This window comes from Musa acuminata, chromosome BXJ2-7, assembly GCF_036884655.1.
Source record: "Musa acuminata AAA Group cultivar baxijiao chromosome BXJ2-7, Cavendish_Baxijiao_AAA, whole genome shotgun sequence".
NCBI lineage: Eukaryota > Viridiplantae > Streptophyta > Magnoliopsida > Zingiberales > Musaceae > Musa > Musa acuminata.
Window position 1 is genome coordinate 10564838 of NC_088344.1, and position 18982 is coordinate 10583819.

Consider the following 18982-nt stretch of genomic DNA (forward strand, 5'->3'; position numbering starts at 1 on the left):
TACCATAGTGGATTTACTTGAGTGAGGATCGGGTTTCCTAACTCACATATCTTGGGTTCATTTCACCCGGCACCTTTGCCAGAGTGAATTTATCTTAACATTGGTCAAAATTTTTCACTCACATGCCTCGGGCTCATTTCGCCCTATGCTTCTACTGTAGCAGATTTATTTTGACGTGGGTCAAATTTTTCGACTCACACACCTCAAGCTCATTTCGTCATATACCTCCGTCGTAGTGGATTTATCTTAATGTGGATCAGCTTTTCCAACACACACCTAGGGCCTATATTTGTACCATAGTGGATTTACCTAGGCATAGGTCAGATTTCTTGACTCGTATACCTCGGGCTTATTTTATCCTATGCCTCCACCATAGCAGATTTATCTTGAAATGTGTTAGATTTCTTGACTCATATGTCTCGGTCTCATTTCGTCCTATGCCTCAATAATAACAAATTTATTTTAATGTATATCGGGTTTTCCGACTCACACGCCTCGGGTTTATTTCACTTTACGCTTTTGTCATAGTAAATTTATCTTAATGTGGGTTAGATTTCTCCACTCAAACGCCTTGGGCTCATTTTGCCCTACGCCTATGCTAATCATATGTGCTTTACAAGCCAATCACGTAAGTGATGATATGTGTGACATAATATACACTCTTTTTACTTATTATTTATTTGATATTTTATTACTTTATATTACATATTGTATGTATTATGATGTCCATAAATCTATGCAATAGGAATCGGATCGTGATGAGATCATGATAATGAGACCAATTCACCTTTAAATACATACTCTAAATAGTTTCAGTCATAAGTTACTTAAGAGGAATATTGAGATGACCGAATAGACTGGTGTACTATATACCCATCCATATGATGGAGGCAGTTGGTCTCGTAGTTGCTCGTATGGGGACAGTAGGGATACCATGCAGTTACTCATTTAAAAATGAGTTCACTTATTGATATGCTCACAAAATGTTGAATGGTTGATGATACCTCATTGTCATGCAGTAATTTTATCGTCCTAGTAGTGTATTTGATCTTTAGATTTGAGACACCAAGGATGTTCTGTATGAGTACTCCACTCTTTGATACCATACTTATAGACTTAGAAATTTTAGATCTAACACAACCGATCATTAGGAGTGGCAACCGATATTACGAGGGTTATTGAGTATCGATTGAGGATCATCCTCTCTCGGTGTCATGAGAGGAATATCTCATGTATTCTGGCTCAAGCAAATCCCTGGCTAGGGTTATTTAGATTGAGAGAGAAAGAGTTCTTTGGGAGAATATGATTAGAGCGAGGCTCTAGTAGAAACCAGATGAACCTAACATCACCATGTCTAGAATACGGTCTTTGAGATATTAGATGGACGAGAGACTATAGATACACAGTAATTGAGAAAAGATATGTTCAATGGATTGGATTCCCCTGTATCGTATGGGGACTACGACGTAGTGGCATAGTACGTCCATAGTCGATGAGACGAGTGAATTATTATAGAGATAATAATTCACTAAACTAGAAAGAGTTCTAACATGTATGACTTACAACCAGCTCGATATTGGGCCTAGAGGGTCACACACATTTGGTAAGTGTTGTAACGAGTAGAAGTTTGGAGATAAGATGTCTACTAGAGCCACTATCTTATTAGATATCCAATAAGCTCCTGAATTATTGGATCTTACGGATGAGATCCAATAAGAACCAATGATTGATTATTGGGTAAAGACACGTTGATCTAAGTTGCTTCGATAGTTGGATGAAGATCAAGTACAGTAAGACAAGATCCATTAGGGTTAAGTTGACAATGAATCTCTATAAATACGATGGAACAAAAAGGTTATTGGCTAGACCAATTTTCGTTGTCACCTCCTATACTCATCTCTCATTCTTTTCCTCAGTCAACAACCCCTATTTGGGACATGTGGACAGTTGGCCCAAAAACAGTTTAAGAGAGTTTGAGAGAATAAAATAAGTTAAAAGAGGGAAGAGTAAATAATTTAAAAACTCTTTTATAAGTCTTAAATGGTCAAATTGACCATTTAAAATAGGATAATCTTAACCCATCATTAGTAATGATATGGCACAAGTCGATAGTAATCGGTTTCAACTGTTATCATTTGGACAGATCCCGTATCATTTGATACAAAGTGATAATTGATATCACCTAGTATAATATGATATGTATTGGTACAACAAACATCATAAAAGAGTTTTATATTGGAAAGGTTTTAATGATATTAGTAAGGTTAAAAGGGCACATAAATCACTAGTAAAAGAAAAGTATTAAATGATTCCATCTACAAATAAACATGGGCTTTTGAGAAAAAAGAGAAAGAAAACAAATAAGGGATAGTGATATAGGATGAAATAGCATTCAAGATAGTAATATATATATATATATATATATATATATATATATATATATATATATATATATATATATATATATATATATATATATAAAGGTTTGGATAAGAAAATTAAACTAATGACCCGGACAGAACGACACGTGTCATCTCCTCCTTAACCGAGAATCTCCTCCTTCTCTTCCTCGCGCCGAACTCGCTCCGCGGGGAGAAGAGGAAAACTTGAGAAAGAAGTAGTCCACCCTCCGTTTTTCCATCAGAGCCACTACATCCCACCATGCTTTCCCTTTTCAGCAGCAGCAGCTCCAAGTTTCTGGTAAAATCCCTCTTCCTCTTCTGCCGCTTCCACGCCGGCTTTAACTGTTTCTTGTGGCTTGATTCAGCTGTTGCCGGTTTTATAGCGCACTGCACCTTTGTGTGTGGCCGCGTGGGCGCCTCTGGCGCGTAAACTGAACCGGTTCAATTGCTCTGAATCTTTCCTTGCTCATTTGTTCCCATGATCTGGTTTAGCTCCAATGCGTTGTTATGATTCACACGTAGAATCCTCTTCTTTTCGCTGTGGTTGGGTATAAAAGGAGTTGCTTGGGAGGTGTTTGTTGCATTGCTTCAGAAGAAGAAGAACTATAATATTTATCGTTAGTCGCTTTACTACTACAGGTTGTGTCGATCGCAGAGGAGAGCGGCAGCGGCGGGAGTGCAGTGCGGAGGGAGAAGAAGGGGAGTTGTAGCGAGAGGAGGGCGAGAAAAGGGGAAGGCGGTGATGGACAACACACGAGAGGTGGAGGCGTACATGGACCCCAAGGTGACGGTGGGGGGTGGAGTCGAGGACGCCTACGGCGAGGATCGCGCCACCGAGGAGCAGCTCGTCACCCCTTGGACCTTCTCTGTCGCCAGGTCCGATCCCATCGCCTTTGCATCTCTTCTTTCGCTTACGCTCTTAAACTGACATCTGTTGCTTTTGGTTTCCCCGCTTCAAAATGACATCTTTTTGCTTGATTTCTGGATAACTTGGCATTCCGAGTTATTTTGTCGATGCACTCACTCTTTCTCCTTCTTTTCATTAATTTTCTGACCTAGAAGCGCTTTTCGCGTTCCTGCTATATAAACCACTTGTTGGTGCTCTGGAAATGAATGAAATGTAATGTGAATGGCGATTGCTGGCAGGAGTTGTTCTGGGTGATCTGATCATGTGCCATGTTGATTAACTTTGATGCACACCCTGATTAAAAAACATGTATTGAATCTAATTGAAACACACACGCAAAAAAAGAAAGGACAGAACACATCTCCTCCAAAAGATTGACGATTCATTACTTTTGAAGAGTGGTCCTCACCAATAAAAGCTAATCTTTTCTTGTCCTTGTGGTAAATTTCTTCAGCTAACATTGTATCTGACTTTGATGATCCTTCTTGATGTTCAGTGGGTATAATCTACTAAGAGATCCGCACCACAACAAAGGGCTTGCCTTCACCGAGAAAGAGAGAGATGCTCACTACTTGCGAGGCCTATTGCCTCCGATTGTCGTAAGTCAAGAGCTTCAGGTCAGTGTTCATCTCTGCCGTGAAGCATGTTTGCTCATTCTCTAATGAGCTAATTCTGTTTCTTGTTACATTCGTCACTGTTGCACAGGAGAGAAAGCTGATGAGCAGTCTTCGCCAATACAAAGTTCCCTTGCAGCGCTATGTGGCAATGGTCGACCTTCAGGTAAATCATTATACCATCTTCTCCACATCTTTTCATTCTGAGTTCCCATAATTTGCAGAAATGTAGTAGCGCAGACAACAACAATTGTGTCAAATGTTTCTACTTTGTGGTTCTTCAGGAGAGAAATGAAAGGCTTTTCTTCAAGCTTCTGATCGACAATGTGGAGGAGTTGCTTCCGGTTGTCTATACACCTACCGTCGGTGAGGCTTGCCAGAAGTATGGTAGCATCTTTAGACGTCCGCAGGGTCTATATATCAGTTTGAAAGAGAAGTATGTTACTTGACTTTTTCAGTGTTTACTATTATCATTTACTTAGACTCAAGAATTATTGGCTCTGTCAGGGGGAAAATTCTTGAGGTGCTGAAGAACTGGCCTGTGTGGAGCGTTCAAGTTATTGTGGTGACAGATGGTGAGCGCATTTTGGGGCTAGGAGATCTTGGTTGCCAGGTATAAAAGGTCATAAGATGTTTTAGAGCGATGGAGTTGCCCTTTGTTTCTGCCTTTTAATGATTGCTGTTAACTGTCCTTGGCTTAGGGAATGGGAATTCCAGTTGGTAAACTTGCTCTCTATACAGCCCTTGGAGGACTTCGTCCATCAGCGGTAAGCATTTTTACTGCAAATGCTATTTGCATTCATCTTTTTTCTGGGATCTAGTCATGCATTCATCATTTTGTCTTTTAATAGTGAGATACATGTCATATATAGAATTATATGTGCTACTATATATATTGTAGTTGAAAGTGTTGAAGAGTTTTAATGAACACTCTTCCATATATAGTGCTTACCAATAACAATTGACGTCGGAACGAACAATGAGCAGTTGCTCAATGATGAGTTCTATATTGGCCTAAGACAAAGGCGAGCTAGAGGCCAGGTAATTTATTTTTTATTTTAAGTATGTTAAACTTTTACAGATAATGTACTGTTTAATGCTGAATTTTATGGTATGCATGTGCTGTGTTAGGAATATGATGACCTTCTCCATGAGTTCATGTGTGCTGTTAAGCAACAATATGGCGAGAAGGTCCTGGTTCAGGTCTGTGAAATATTGAAGCCTATTAATGTTGCATATGGTTGGATTTGTCTCCTATAGTATTTAACAATATATGTACATTCTACTTCTTCTTTCCAGTTTGAAGACTTTGCCAATCATAATGCATTTGATTTGCTTACAAGATATAGCAAAACACATCTTGTCTTTAATGATGACATCCAGGTAAAGGAATTAACATTATGAATCAGTTTTTTGTTCTTTATATAGTATGTTATTTGCACATAAGTTAGTTGTAAAACTTTGATGCTTTAAGTTGATAATTTGCATTTGCTGCAGGGAACAGCTTCTGTGGTCCTTGCTGGACTAGTTGCAGTACTGAAATTGGTTGGAGGAACCTTAGCAGACCACAGATACTTGTTCCTTGGTGCTGGTGAGGTAGTTAATTAATTCTTCTCTACTAGTATTATGGTTTTATTTATGCACCTATAAGAATTTCTCAGATCATAAAACTTGATCCACTACACATCAACAATACATTTGTGAGAAAGGTACCATGTTTTGAAATCAACATTTGTTTGTCTTGGAGTATGTCTTAATGGGCTGCATCATCATTGCACAAATATGCATGCTTTATTTTCTAGTGAGAAAGAGTACAGGCAAACTATTTGCAGAAAGCAAATTGAACTCTTTCGTGCAACGTTGGATCTGTATGGTTAATTTGTCCTCTAAATCAATTATATGCAAATTGTTGGTTTTGGGTTCTGATGGGTTTTGACTTCATAAAGAAATGATGATTAACAACATGGAGGTCGATGTGCACCTATCTGGTTCTTCAAGTTGAAGACCTCCTCTGATACTCTTCTATCCCAACTTCGTCTACATCAGCTTTCCTCCATTTTTGGGCCACTTTCTGACATCAACTAATTATGGTTTGACAGGCTGGTACTGGTATTGCAGAGCTCATTGCACTGGAGATGTCAAGACAGGTGCACTGATTTAAACAGACAGTTTCTTTAATTACTTTCTGCTCCTGAAATTGCATTGTATCCTTTTCTGATGACGTTGATCATTGTTTTGATAATTATTTTAGACAGGTACTCCGATCGAACAGAATCGTGAAAAGATTTGGCTTGTTGATTCTAAGGTAGAGAAGCACATGAGTAAATCATTTGCTGTTGAACCATATGTCAATTATTAATTTGTCATATTTTGTTTATCATCACAGATTCATGTCACCTTGCTATGCTCTTTAATCATGCAGGGATTGATTGTCAGCTCCAGGTTAGAATCTTTACAACACTTCAAGAAACCTTGGGCGCATGACCATGAACCTGTTAACAACCTTCTAGATGCTGTCCAGGTGTGAAATCTCTCAAAAATGTTTTGCAATGGGTCCTTTTCCCCTTTGTTCTTTTAAGCATCCAATTATTACTTTTGTTATTATTATTTTAATTAGGCTGTGGTAGTAGTATATTCTTATGCAGGGTATACTGGGGTGGTCTATCTCGTTGAAGTTAAATTAGGATCTAGAATTCGTTAGCTCGCCTAGTATACACCAGGAGTCATAGATCTACATTCCACCATGTATGTTACTAGATTGCTAGACAAGATAAGATCACTTGCCAATATAGGAACTTACTGTCTTTTGCATTTAATTTGATGAAGCTATTTCCCTACTGATGTCACAAAGGACCTCTTTTTGTTTTAATTCTTGCTTACCCTCCTTCCTGCATGAAGATTGCTTTCTACCCACTGAATGTTAATGAGGTGAATGTTTTTTGGTTTCTCCTAGGTCATCAAGCCATCTGTATTAATAGGAACCTCTGGAGTAGGGAAGACTTTTACGCAAGACGTAGTTGAGACCATGGCTTCATTTAATGAGGTACGTGTTCTCCATATTCACAATTCATTTTTAAGTTATCCTTCTTGCTATATTGAAGGATGAAAAACTTGTACTATCACATTCCAAATTGCAGAAACCTGTCATTCTTGCTCTGTCAAATCCAACATCGCAATCTGAATGTACTGCTGAGGAAGCTTACACTTGGACTAAGGTGAGAACCTGAATTATGTCTCTCCTACCTGCTCGAGTTTCAACTTATCCAGAATTTGTGACAATATGGATCAGAGAAGAAAGGCTTGCATTCATAAAATAATCTTCAATTTGTAGGGTCGTGCAATCTTTGCCAGTGGGAGCCCATTTGATCCTGTTGAATATGAAGGGAAGACTTTTGTACCTGGTCAGGTTCGAACATCGCCGTCCCTTATCATTGCGATGATTTTTAGGATCACTAAACTGACTACTGTTTTGTTTAGAATATAGTGCTTAAAAACTGCCTTTCATTTGGTATATTTTCAGGCAAATAATGCTTACATTTTTCCTGGTCTTGGTCTTGGCTTGGTGATATCTGGAGCCATACGTGTGCATGATGAAATGCTTCTTGCAGCCTGTAAGTAGAAGCCAAGTGAAATGTAGATTCTGCATTTATCCTGGAATGTTTGTGGATTTATATAATAGGTTTTGATGCTCCAGCTGCAACAACTGCAAAGCATATAAGCGTCAACCAAGTAGCATTCTAAAAGACAGTTTGATATTATGAAGTATCGATCTACGACAGCATTAGGAAGTAGCCAGTTGGTGTTAGATATGGCTATTTCAGATATCTTTTAGTTAGTTAGTTAGTTAGGTATGGGATAATTTAGCAAGTCTAGATAATTATTGCAAGAAAGAATTAAAGGATTAGAAATATTCTGCTCAGTCTTTTTTCCATTAAAATTTTCACCCCAAGTTGCCTTATTTCGAGGATTTGCATCGTGTTGGAACAGCTGAAGCTTTAGCCCAACAGGTGACGCAGGAGAATTTTGATAAGGGATTGATCTATCCTCCCTTCAAAAGTATCAGAAAGATATCTGCACATATTGCTGCTAACGTGGCCGCCAAAGTATACGAACTTGGTTGGTCCTTTTCCTCAACCTAATGACTCTACAAAATTGTTGCATGCATCCTTATTCAATCAATTTACCGCCTCTTCTTTTTGTAGGATTGGCCACTCGTCTTCCTCGCCCAGAAAACCTGGTGAAATATGCAGAGAGTTGCATGTACACCCCGGCATACCGCTGTTACCGTTGAATTGGCAAAACAGCAATAACTTGTTTTTGTAGCAGTCACACTTAGGTCCAATAGTTACACTCTCCGGGATCATTGTTTCTTTTGATGTTGTTGTCTGAAGTGTTTTTAGCCCCTTCTGTTCACCGGGCAATCATCAATAATCTTTGGTAGAAATAGTTGTGGTGGATGGAAATGGATGCTGCCATGACAGTTATATCTTCTTAATCTCAATAAAATGCTTCCCTTCATTGAGTACATTTGGTGTTAACAGGATCCGGTGATGATCCTTCAGAAGCACAAAGCATGAACCGCTAGCTTTGCGCTTCTCCTGTGACCAAGCAACTTCTTTTGATGATCTAAACTCCATTCTTAGTTGTCCTCGCAAGTGTCGTATAAGCTTCAGCAGGCAGTGTTGGGTCAACTAGTTGACTCCATCTGCCTGTGGGTCCCACTCCATCAGCCAACTCGAGCTGGACAACTTGGCAGATCAGGCATTCATTCCCCTCTCATCCGAAGCTTTCTCCTGCAACAAACCAAAGTCTTGGATACGGTCGGCGGTCATCAATTATTAGAAAGATGAGAAGCCAGCGAAGGTTTTCACGTGAGCATTTGTTGTCGGGACTCAGAAAGGTTGTTCTACCGACCGCCCCCAGCGTGCCACACTGTGGTTTGGAACGTTCGGTTGGCAGTTGCATCTCTTTCCCCGGTCCAACGAGTACGATACAACCAGCATTCATCCATCAGCCATAACACACACTCACGCGCACAATGCACGAGCTATCAGAAGGAGATCGATCCTCTCGCGTGACGCATGCATCCTTCCATCTTCTCACCCTTCTCCTCCGGTGGGGCAAAGGATCGAGGTCGTCTCGCATCATCCTCCAGCAAAGACAAAACCCGCCTTTGGGTCTCTGAAGCTTTCTGCGCCGTAGAAGTTGAGCTAAGCTGCTGTGCCCGGATGTTAAGTTCGATTCAGTAGTAATGCTATGCGTCTGCTTCACCACGATCTTGTTGCGGTGTTATACTTCCAGTAGGTAAGTACAGCTTGCAACTCTTTTTCGGCGTTCTTGCTGCACTTGATCACACACAAAGAAATCAGTAATCTCCATGGTTTCAGTATAGACCATCATTCAAGTGCTTAGATAGAATTCTAGTGTGTTTCAAAGCTTGAAAAAGAGTGTGGACTTTCTCATTGTTTTGTCACTCGTTCAGGCATTGATTTTAGTTCTCAAAAATAAAAGAAAAAACATTATTATTATTCATGAGATTGTAGTGAAGGTATTAATCCTCTCTGTCAAGCAGCTATACAGCCAGCAGGAATTCGGAATATTTATTGCTTATAAGCTTTTCATAAACCATTTTTGCTTGGGAATTTTCATGGTAATCTTCTGCCAATGGAGTACCGAATATGACCAGCTACTCTTCCATTCCACATCCGTGACATGACTGATGGCTTAGCCAACTTCCAGTCAGATCTAAACTAACAGTCTTCTTCCAGGAATAGACTTGCAATAGAACTTAGAATTCTGCAGATGCAACATATCGCATTCCAGCAACCAGTCCAGTGTTCGGAAGCGGATGGTACTGTACATGTGACGTACTTTCACCTTCCTCTCATCATATATTATGTCCATTGTCGAATTTTTGTGCCTTGTTGTGATGCACTTCGACTTCCTGAATAGCTTAAAATGTGATCAGAGAAGAAAACTAAGAAAGCTTAGTTTTCATTGGTATAGCTAATGCGCACTCTATGTATGGCCATATTTAGGCACCACTGAATGAGGGGTTACGTGATATAGACTCTTTGACTTTGGCTAATGGATGATAGAGAATATGCATGTATGATTTAAATTTAACATTAGTTAAATCAAAATTTTGATATCATCCATCATAGACTTAATCAGGTCAACCTCCCTTAAACCTCTTCTTATCCTTTAAGAAGATGATCTTCTTATCCTTTAAGAAGATGATCTCATAAATAAATATTTTAACAAATACTTGATATATAATATAAATTACAAACATAGATTTTACAAACTATAAACAATCGATCATACACAAAAGTTATAAGATGATCCACTACAATAATAACCCTATATATATACACTTGACTTGTAGGGGTCGTTGTAATAGAGTTTATATATGATATTATTAATTTAGATTTAAATATTTTGAATCAACGATTCATACTTAAAAAAATTAATAAGTTAGTTATCCTATCAAATCAGATAATGACAATTAGTATCAAAGTCATTAACGTAACTATAAAATATGTCATAGTATATTGCTTCTTCTTCGTGTGCTCATCTTTTTCATCCGTCAACACATTTGGACTATATTTTGTGGCATATATACTTAAAGCTGTGTTGGCTAGAAAACTCTTATTTTTGTTGTGGTTACTCTTAACATGTTGCCAACTCATGCATACATATATCCTTGCCTAAGATTTCTGTGGGAACGCAGTTGTGTAGAAACCTAAGAGAGGTTCTTGCTCTCGCTTGTCAAGAAAAAAATCATAAACTCAAGAAATCCAAACGAATCGCATGGCTATTTTGCCCTGAATGCGACCATGAGATCACTGGTAATGTTGAAATCAAACAATCACAATTTATGACAATTTTAGCAGGTTTTCAGCGTAGCAATGTCATCGAGAAGTACAGCGTAGCGTTGGTGATCTTGCAGAACTCGATGATACTGTGAATAGAACTTGCAGAAAAGGTCGTCCAAGGATCACACCATCTCGTTTCCAAGTGACAGATTTAAGACACACAGTTCTCTGAGCATAATTCACACCTTAAATGAAAGATTTGAACGAAGAACATGGTTTACTTGCCTGCATGATCTTTACAATGTGCAGGAATGCCTTCATCCAAATCAACCGGAGAAGTGAAGACATCTTCCAATAGACCTTCGAGGTCGAGACCTGAATCCATAGGATCTATCATCTCAACCTGCGGAGTCATGTTGCTGTAGTCCTCGTTGGTATTACCATCTTGACTGCAATTAGTGTTGAACATGTCCTCGTTGACGAAGGAATCGAAGAGAGCCGAGAAGACATCATCAGTGCAAGCATCCGTTCCTTTCCCTCCGTCCTCGACGCCGTAGCAAGCAGGCATTTGGTCTCCGTCCGTCGTGAAGACATCGTAGTTCTGCCATGCGACGTCGTCGTGGTGCGGGTCCAGGCCATGGAGGTAACCGCAACGATCGTTTCGAATGGCGATGGCTTCGCTGCTGCCAGCACCCATTTCTTGAGGCATGGAGTCGCGGTCTGTGGCAGGATGGCATGAGACGAGTTGCGCTGGGGAACCGTGATCGGTGGAAGAGGGTAAGGGCTTGTGGGTGCGTGGATCTATGCCTTGCTTGATGAGCTTCTTTCTGAGGTGGGTGTTCCAGTAGTTCTTGATCTCGTTGTCGGTGCGCCCTGGTATCCTCCCAGCTATCAGCGCCCACCTGTTTGTTTCAGGGGGAGAAAGAAGAGGAACCCTGAGAAAGCTGAAACCCTAAGAGATAAATAGATAGATAGATAGAGAGAGAGAGAGAGAGAGAGAGAGAGAGAGAGGATGGAGGTGCAGTTACGCACCTGTTGCCGAGGAGGCGGTGGAGGCGAAGGATGAGATCTTCCTCGTCGGGGGTGATGGGCCCGCGCTTGATGGAAGGGCGGAGGTAATTCAGCCAGCGGAGACGGCAACTCTTGCCGCAACGGAGCAGCCCGGCACGCTTCGGCAGCGTCCGCCAGCGCCCCTCTCCCTCCCGCCGCACGAAGCTCGCCAGCACCTCGTCCTCCTCCGCCGTCCACGGCCCTCGCTTCATCCCCACCTTGCTGCAGCACGGCGTCGCCGTCGGTCGCCGACCCTCCATCGTCGATAACAAGAAGCCCGTGGCCGACGACTCTCCGGGGTTCTTGATCTCTGATTCCTGTCTTCTCCGCTAGGGTTATGAGACAACGTTGTTATCTCGCCGTGTCGCTTCCCTTTCCCCTAAAAGCTTTCCGCGAATGATGCTTTTGGCTGTCGACGACCATGGTGGTAGGGCCAGTGGAGAGACAGACCTCTCATCCGTTGTGATGCGCGCAAGGACTTTTGCGGCCCCTAAATCCTGCGCTCCTTCAGAATCCATCCCCGTCCTCTTCTTACACTAATGATATGTTACATTATTGGATCCACATGGGCGGTCGTAAACCATGCAAATAAGGATAAAAGCATGATCCGCCAATCTCGTTGAGCTCCATTTACGTTTGATACGATGGTTACTGGTTCGAAAGGTGTTTGTTGGTTGGAGATGCCACGTTTCTTAGCCTACCAAACTCACCTACGACACACTCGATTTGTGTGCCGTGTTGGTTTGGTATCCACCACACGGTCGATCTAATTAGTTAATGTGGGATCCACCTCATTAGATTTGGCCGCCCTCCGAATTGGAATCGAAATAAGAATTGATGGTTGATCGGTTTCAAATCGAATTAGAACTAATCTTGAGTGGTTCGATTCTTAATTTATTATGATTCCATATAATCAAAGGAAGTGGATGAATCAGAGAATCGGAATTGATGGTTTATCGATTTCAAATCGAATTAAAATTTGGGTCTATTTCTGATTTCAGATTCTAAAAGGAAAAGTCAAAACCTCTTTGACCGACCAGTTTTGTCTATATGGCCCGATCATTTAAGCCCCAACGGTCCATCGACCAACTATTTGAGGTCTATTGCTGCATTCTTCCGGATGAAGACCGCTAAGCAATGCTGATTTGACTTGCAACAACATGATAAATGCGTATAAGATATTTCTTGTTGGAAAAAAATATGTTAAAGCAAAATATTTTTTTCCCTCTTCGTATCAAAATGGTTCCTCGTTAAAATACTAACTTGATATCCAAATGAAAATATTAACTAACACAACATAAACAATAGAGCAAATAATCAATAGACCAAATCTTTTAACGTGGAAAACACAATGTGGAAAAAACCACGGACCCGTAGTCCACCTCAAACTTTCACTATCAGTAGTAATGATAACAGGTTTACAATAGGTCTTCTCTAAAATAACTAGAGGATCACAATAACATCAAGATCATAAATCTTGGCTCAACAATAACATATCTTCATCATATGGATTTTCTCGTAAGAGAATTCTAGGTCTCACAAAGTGGATATAGTAGAAAAGTACCTCAAGGAGGGTAAAATGTAGATCAACACTATTAGGATTATAGAGTTTGCTACAAGAATTCTCCATGTAAAATTTGGATCAAAACTGACAAAATTTGGCCACCGATCGTCAAATAGAATTCTTCTTTCTCTCTCTATTTCTCTCTCCTCTTTTCTCTGCACGCCGTCGCATGCTGCACGCTCACCTGCACACACGCACACTGCTCACTTTACAATCCTATCTCTCTCTTTTTAATTTCTTTGATTTGGGCTCAAACGGTCCAATTTATTCAAGCCCACATATGGGCTAGACCCAATAATTCTCTCCCTCCAACTCATACGGTAGGTTGTACCAAGCTCGCTCTTCGCCTACATGCTTCAAGTTTTTCCTTAGGCAAAGACTCGGTCAACATATCTGAACCATTCTCATTGGTATGTACTTTTTCCAACTGTAATTCTTTCAACTCAAGCACATCATGAATCCAATGATATCTCATATCAATATGCTTGGATCTAGAATGGTATGTTGAATTCTTGGAGAGGTGAATGACACTCTAACTATCACAGTAAACAGTATATCCTTCCTGTTTCAAACCCAATTCCTGTAGAAACTTTTTCATCCATAAAGCTTCCTTGTAGGTTTCAGTAATTGCTATATATTCTGCTTCTGTGGTTGATAGAGCAACACACTTCTGTAACTTAGACTGCCAAGAGACTGCTCCTCCTGCAAATGTCATCAAAAATCCCGAAGTAGACTTCTTGGAATCAGTATCACCTGCCATGTCTGTATCTGTGTACCCTTCTAACATAGGTTCATCATTACCAAAACATAAACATAACCTGGAAGTACCTCTTAGATATCTTAATATCCATTTCACTGCTGCCCAATGTTCCTTTCCAGGATTAGAGAGAAATCGGTTGACAACTCCAACTGCATGAGTTATATCTGGCCTAGTACAAACCATAGCATACATCAAACTGCCTACTGCAGATGAGTAAGGCACTATGGATATTTCTTCTTTATCTTTCTCACTTGTAGGACATTGTTTTGAACTAAGCTTGAAATGACTTGTAAGTGGAGAACAAACTGCTTTGGCTTTACTCATGTTGAATCTTTCAAGAACCCTTTCAATGTAAGTCTCTTGAGATAGCCAAATCTTCTTTTTCTTCCTATCACCAAGAATCTTCATGCCAAGTATTTGTTTCATCGATCCCAAGTCTTTCATGGCAAAAGACTTACTTAGCTCTCTTTTAAGCTTTTCAATTTTTTCAACATCATGACCAACAATCAGCATATCATCAACATATAGTAGTAAAATAATAAAATCATAATCTGAAAATTTCTTCATAAACACACAATGATCAGATGTGGTTTTATCGTACCCTTGACTCATCATAAAGGAATCAAACTTCTTATACCACTGTCTAAGTGCCTGTTTGAGTCCATATAAGCTTTTCCTAAGCTTACACACCATATTTTCTTTTCTCTTGACTTTGAAACCTTCTGGTTGCTCCATGTAAATTTCTTCTTCTAAGTCATCACGAAGAAATGCTATTTTTACATCAAGTTGCTCAACTTCTAAATTCAAGCGGGCAGCTAAACCAAGAATAACTTGGATAGAGGACATTTTCATAACTGGAGAAAATATTTTTTCAAAGTCAATACTTTTCTTCTGACTAAATCCTTTCACAACTAGTCGTACCTTGTATCTTTGTTGTGAGCTATTGTTTTCAGTCTTCAATTTGTAAACCCACTTATTCTTGAGAGCTTTCTTCTCTTTAGGCAATTTTACCAAGTCATAGGTGTGGTTCTCAAGCAAGGATCTCATCTCTTCTTGTATGGCTTTAACCCACTCATTTTTATTCTCATGTAGAATAGCTTCTTGGTAAGTTTCTGACTCTCTCCCGTTAGTAAGCATAACATACTCATGTGGAGGATATCTAGTAGATAGTTGTCACTCTCTAGTGGATCTTTTCAATGGAATCTCAACTGGTGGTGGAGGTGCTTGTTCAGTTGGTTCAGCATCATAAACTGTAGGTGTATCATCACTGGTCTTCTCACTACAATCTTCTTGTTCATCTTCCTCATGATCATCATGAATTATGATAGGGGTAATAATGGCAACATAACGTGTCACGACGTCGACCTCACCTGGGCGCCACTCTGCCCGAGGAAGAGGGCAATAATGCTGACCCGACACGCGCTGACGTCATCCGCTCTCAGACAACGACTTCATCGTTGTCTGACCCCGCGCGCTTAACCAATGCAGAGGAGGACGACGACCGACCCTCGCCCATATCCTGCGGCAACTCGGTTCTCCACGCAACGCCAATAGCAACGTCAGACGCCATCAGAGGTACGATCCTGCCTCCTGTAGGCAAGCACATCAGGTAACACTAAACTGCCCTATAAATACCCCCGAGTTCTAAACGAAGGGGGGACACTTCCTAACTAGAAAAGAAAAATCCTTCCACATCATCTGACTTGATCGTCGGAGGGGTCGGGCCGAGCTTCCGACCCGACCTGTGTGCAGGTACAAGAGCGAGGTTGCGTCTTCCCAGCGCCGCGAAAAAGCTTCGCTCCACACGCAATGTCCCGCCCGGACCATTGCAACCGGCCACCCCGATTGCCCCGAGGAACGCCGCGTGAGATCCTCTCGCATTCGGACCCGAACCAAGCCGCGACGGCCCCGAGGCCATGACATACAGTTGTTTCCCGTAACATTTTGGCACTAGAAGGAGGGCCGAATGTCGAGCGATCAGCAGATCCACTCTAGCGAACCCGCAGCCATGGGGTCGCATCCGATCAACACCCCAGAAGAACATCCCCTGCATGATGAACCACGCGACGAAGGCCCTGCCACGACATCGGAGCGCTACTGGCGGCTGTTCAACGACCCGGGTTTGTCGCCACCCGACGTCCCTGTTGGCACGCCGCCTGTTTCGCCCGAAGCCTTCCACGATCTCGCTCACCAAGTCCGAGCGCTGGCGGGAGTGATGCAGACTATCGTCCCGCTCGTCTCCCAGCCGACGCCCCCACATGCAACCCAGCCTTTGCAACAGCGTGAGCCCCCCGCCCGGACACACGCGTCGCTCCCCCGAGCGCCCTACTTTGCCTCGAAACCGAATAGCCCAGCTTGGGGACCGAGAGGCGGAAGGCAAGTCGAGTCGTCCGGAGCCTGAGGTGCCATCTGCGGACTCGACGAACGCCCTGCGAGCCCAGTTGCGCCTCTTCAATCAACGCCTCGACGAAGTACAACAGGAGGTTCGCAGGTCAAAGGGGGAGCTCGGAGCGGACGGATACCAAGGGTCACCGTTCGTACCCGAAATACAAGATCAAGTGATTCCACCACACTTCCGGCTCCCATCGTTGGATGCCTATGACGGTGCCACTGACCCCGCGGATCACATAGCCGCATTTCGCGCCCAAATGGCGCTATATGGAACTTCTGACGCCTTGATGTGTAGGGCGTTCCCAACGACCTTGAGGGGACCGGCCCGCGCATGGTACAACGGCCTGAGGACTGGGACCATCTCTTCCTTCGATCAGCTCGTCCGAGACTTCGAGCTTAACTTCCTGGCCTACGCCCGTCCGAAGCCGTCCGTGGCGTTGCTCCTCGGACTCAACCAAAGGGAGGACGAGCCCCTCTCCCAATTCGTGAACCGTTTTACGACGCAGATCCGATGGCTCTCGGACGCTCACCCTTCTCTATTGATGCAGGCATTCATGATAGGCCTGCGGCCCTCCAGGTTCTTCTGGTCACTGGTGGAGCGACCTCCCACGACGGTACCCGAGATGCTCCAGCGGGTGAGCCAGTTCGTCGCCGCGGAGACATGGATGGCCGGGAGGCGCGAAGAGCACAAGAGGGTCAAGCCAGAGCCACCCCGGCAGCAGCAACCCGCTACGTCTCGGCATAGGTTGGACAGATCCAACCCGCCGGCATCGTGGCCCCCTCCCCCAGCCTTGAACTCGTCCTGAACGGAAATATTCCTCCACATAAGGGAAAAGGGACTGCTCAAAGAACCTTACCCGATGAGGAATCCACGGGCGCTGGCGGACCAATCGAAGTACTACCGCTTCCACCGGCAACATGGGCATGACACTGAACAGTGTTGGGAGCTAAAGAGGCAGATCGAGAAGCTCATTCGTAGGGGACACCTCGGTCAGTACCTCCGACCGGACAAGAAACTTTCACCGCGCCCGGAGGGTCCCATCTTACGACACATCGACGTAATAGCTGGCGGCCCCGCGTCTGGTGGGGATTCCATGACCAAAAGAAAGGCGTACGCCAGAGCCGCTCCGGCTGAAGCTCCCAAGCATGGGCCCGAGCCTAATATCACCTTCCCAGCCGGGACATCCGAACAAACCGAGCACGACGATGCGCTCGTGATATCGGCCAGAATAGCCAATGCACAAGTAAGAAGGATCATGGTAAATACCGGGAGCTCGGCCGACATACTCTACTTTGACGCCTTCCAAAAGCTCGGCTTATCCGGAGATAACATGAAGCCGATATTCTCGGCACTCACCAGATTCACCGGTGATTCGATCTTGCCGCTAGGGGCGGTCACTTTACCCTTGACCCTGGGAGCCCCGCCGAGGTCGAAGACAATGATGACCACCTTCTTGGTAATCGACCTCCCCGCTACATACCGCTACATACAGATTGCCTAGCAAGCCAATCACGTGAGTGATGGCACGTGTGACTTGATACAGAATCTTTTTGCTTATTATATTTTGGCGTATATCACTTTATAACTATTGCATAAATGCATACATATATTGTGATGTCCTTGGATTTGTGCAATGGGAATCGGATCGTGATGAGATCACGATAATGAGATCGATTCACCTTTAAACACATATCCTAAATAATCCCGGTCATAGGTTATTGGAGAATGAGTTCACTGATCGATGCAGCTGGTCTCATAGTTGCTCGTGTAGGGACACTAGGGATACAGTACAGGTGCTCATTGGAGAATGAGTTCACTGATTGATCCGCTTACGGAATGCTGGATGGTTGATGATGCCTTATTGTCAGACAGCGATTCTGTAGTCCTAGTGGTGTATCTGGTCCTTAGACTTGAGATACCAAGGATGTCCTGTATGAGTGCTTCACTCTTTGATGCCAAACTTATAGGTTTGGCTGTCCCAGATCTAGTACAACTGGTCATTGGGAGTGGTAGTCGACCTTACGAGGGCTATTGAGTGTCGATAGAGGATCATCCACTCTCGACGTCATAAGAGGAATATCCCATGTGTTCTTGCTCAGACAAATCCCTGGCCAGGCTCATTCGGGTTGAGAGAGAAAGATTTCTCCGGGAGAATCCGATTAGAGCGAGACTTGAGTAGAAACCGTATGGGTCTGACAGCACCATGCTCGATATACGGTCTCTGGGATATTAGATGGATGAGGGATTATAGGTACACGGTAACTGAGGACAGACAGGTCCAATGGATTGGATTCCCCTGTATCGTCTGGGACTACGGCGTAGTGGCATAGTACTTCCGTAGTCGATGAGTCAAGTGAATTATTACAGAGATAATAATTCACTGAGTTAGAAGGAGTTCTGACAGGTATGACTCACGGCCAGCTCGATATTGGGCCTAGAGGGTCACACACATATGGTAGGCATTGCGATGAGTAG

General features: G+C 42.8%; 3 protein-coding genes across 6 annotated transcripts; 2 read left to right on the top strand and 1 right to left on the bottom strand.

Moving 5' to 3' along the window:
* Positions 1-2548: 2548 nt before the first annotated feature.
* On the top strand, positions 2549-8448 carry LOC103991600 (NADP-dependent malic enzyme-like). 3 transcript variants are annotated; one of them, XM_009411097.3, is made up of 20 exons: positions 2549-2700; positions 3058-3278; positions 3806-3926; positions 4015-4089; positions 4208-4359; positions 4431-4536; positions 4625-4690; positions 4869-4964; positions 5055-5126; positions 5223-5306; positions 5421-5519; positions 6023-6070; positions 6175-6228; positions 6346-6444; positions 6877-6966; positions 7061-7138; positions 7255-7329; positions 7444-7534; positions 7911-8039; positions 8126-8448. In XM_009411097.3, exons 1-20 carry the CDS (start codon positions 2662-2664, stop codon positions 8212-8214), a joined length of 1884 nt encoding a protein of 627 aa, XP_009409372.2. In that variant the 5' UTR covers positions 2549-2661; the 3' UTR covers positions 8215-8448. The 3 variants fall into 3 exon arrangements, with proteins under 3 accessions (XP_009409372.2, XP_018684866.2, XP_018684865.2); XM_018829321.2 differs by having other exon boundaries at positions 2551-2700; positions 3042-3278; XM_018829320.2 differs by lacking the exon at positions 2549-2700 and adding an exon at positions 2750-2950 and having other exon boundaries at positions 3042-3278.
* A 2488-nt stretch (positions 8449-10936) lies between these two features.
* LOC135617169 (transcription repressor MYB5-like) lies at positions 10937-12241 on the bottom strand. 2 transcript variants are annotated; one of them, XM_065117141.1, is made up of 2 exons: positions 11774-12241; positions 10937-11676 (listed from the first exon to the last, which is right to left on the bottom strand). In XM_065117141.1, the coding sequence occupies exons 1-2, from the start codon at positions 12049-12051 to the stop codon at positions 11019-11021; spliced, it is 936 nt and encodes a 311-aa protein (XP_064973213.1). In that variant the 5' UTR covers positions 12052-12241; the 3' UTR covers positions 10937-11018. The 2 variants fall into 2 exon arrangements, with proteins under 2 accessions (XP_064973213.1, XP_064973214.1); XM_065117142.1 differs by having other exon boundaries at positions 10937-11643; positions 11774-12235.
* A 5125-nt stretch (positions 12242-17366) lies between these two features.
* On the top strand, positions 17367-18008 carry LOC135618081 (uncharacterized). The gene has a single exon (XM_065118983.1). It carries the CDS (start codon positions 17367-17369, stop codon positions 18006-18008), a length of 642 nt encoding a protein of 213 aa, XP_064975055.1.
* Positions 18009-18982: the final 974 nt, after the last annotated feature.

Bases quoted from the DNA above. Each gene is read 5' to 3' on its own strand.
- LOC103991600 (XM_009411097.3), top strand. From the start codon at position 2,662: ATGCTTTCCCTTTTCAGCAGCAGCAGCTCCAAGTTTCTG. The intron at 4,965-5,054 runs GTAATTTATTTT...GTGCTGTGTTAG, and splicing joins AAAGGCGAGCTAGAGGCCAG to GAATATGATGACCTTCTCCA. The intron at 7,535-7,910 runs GTAAGTAGAAGC...GTGTTGGAACAG, and splicing joins TGAAATGCTTCTTGCAGCCT to CTGAAGCTTTAGCCCAACAG.
- LOC135618081 (XM_065118983.1), top strand. From the start codon at position 17,367: ATGAGGAATCCACGGGCGCTGGCGGACCAATCGAAGTACTACCGCTTC.
- LOC135617169 (XM_065117141.1), bottom strand. From the start codon at position 12,051: ATGGAGGGTCGGCGACCGACGGCGACGCCGTGCTGCAGCAAGGTGGGG. The intron at 11,677-11,773 runs GTGCGTAACTGC...CAGCTTTCTCAG, and splicing joins CACCGCCTCCTCGGCAACAG to GGTTCCTCTTCTTTCTCCCC.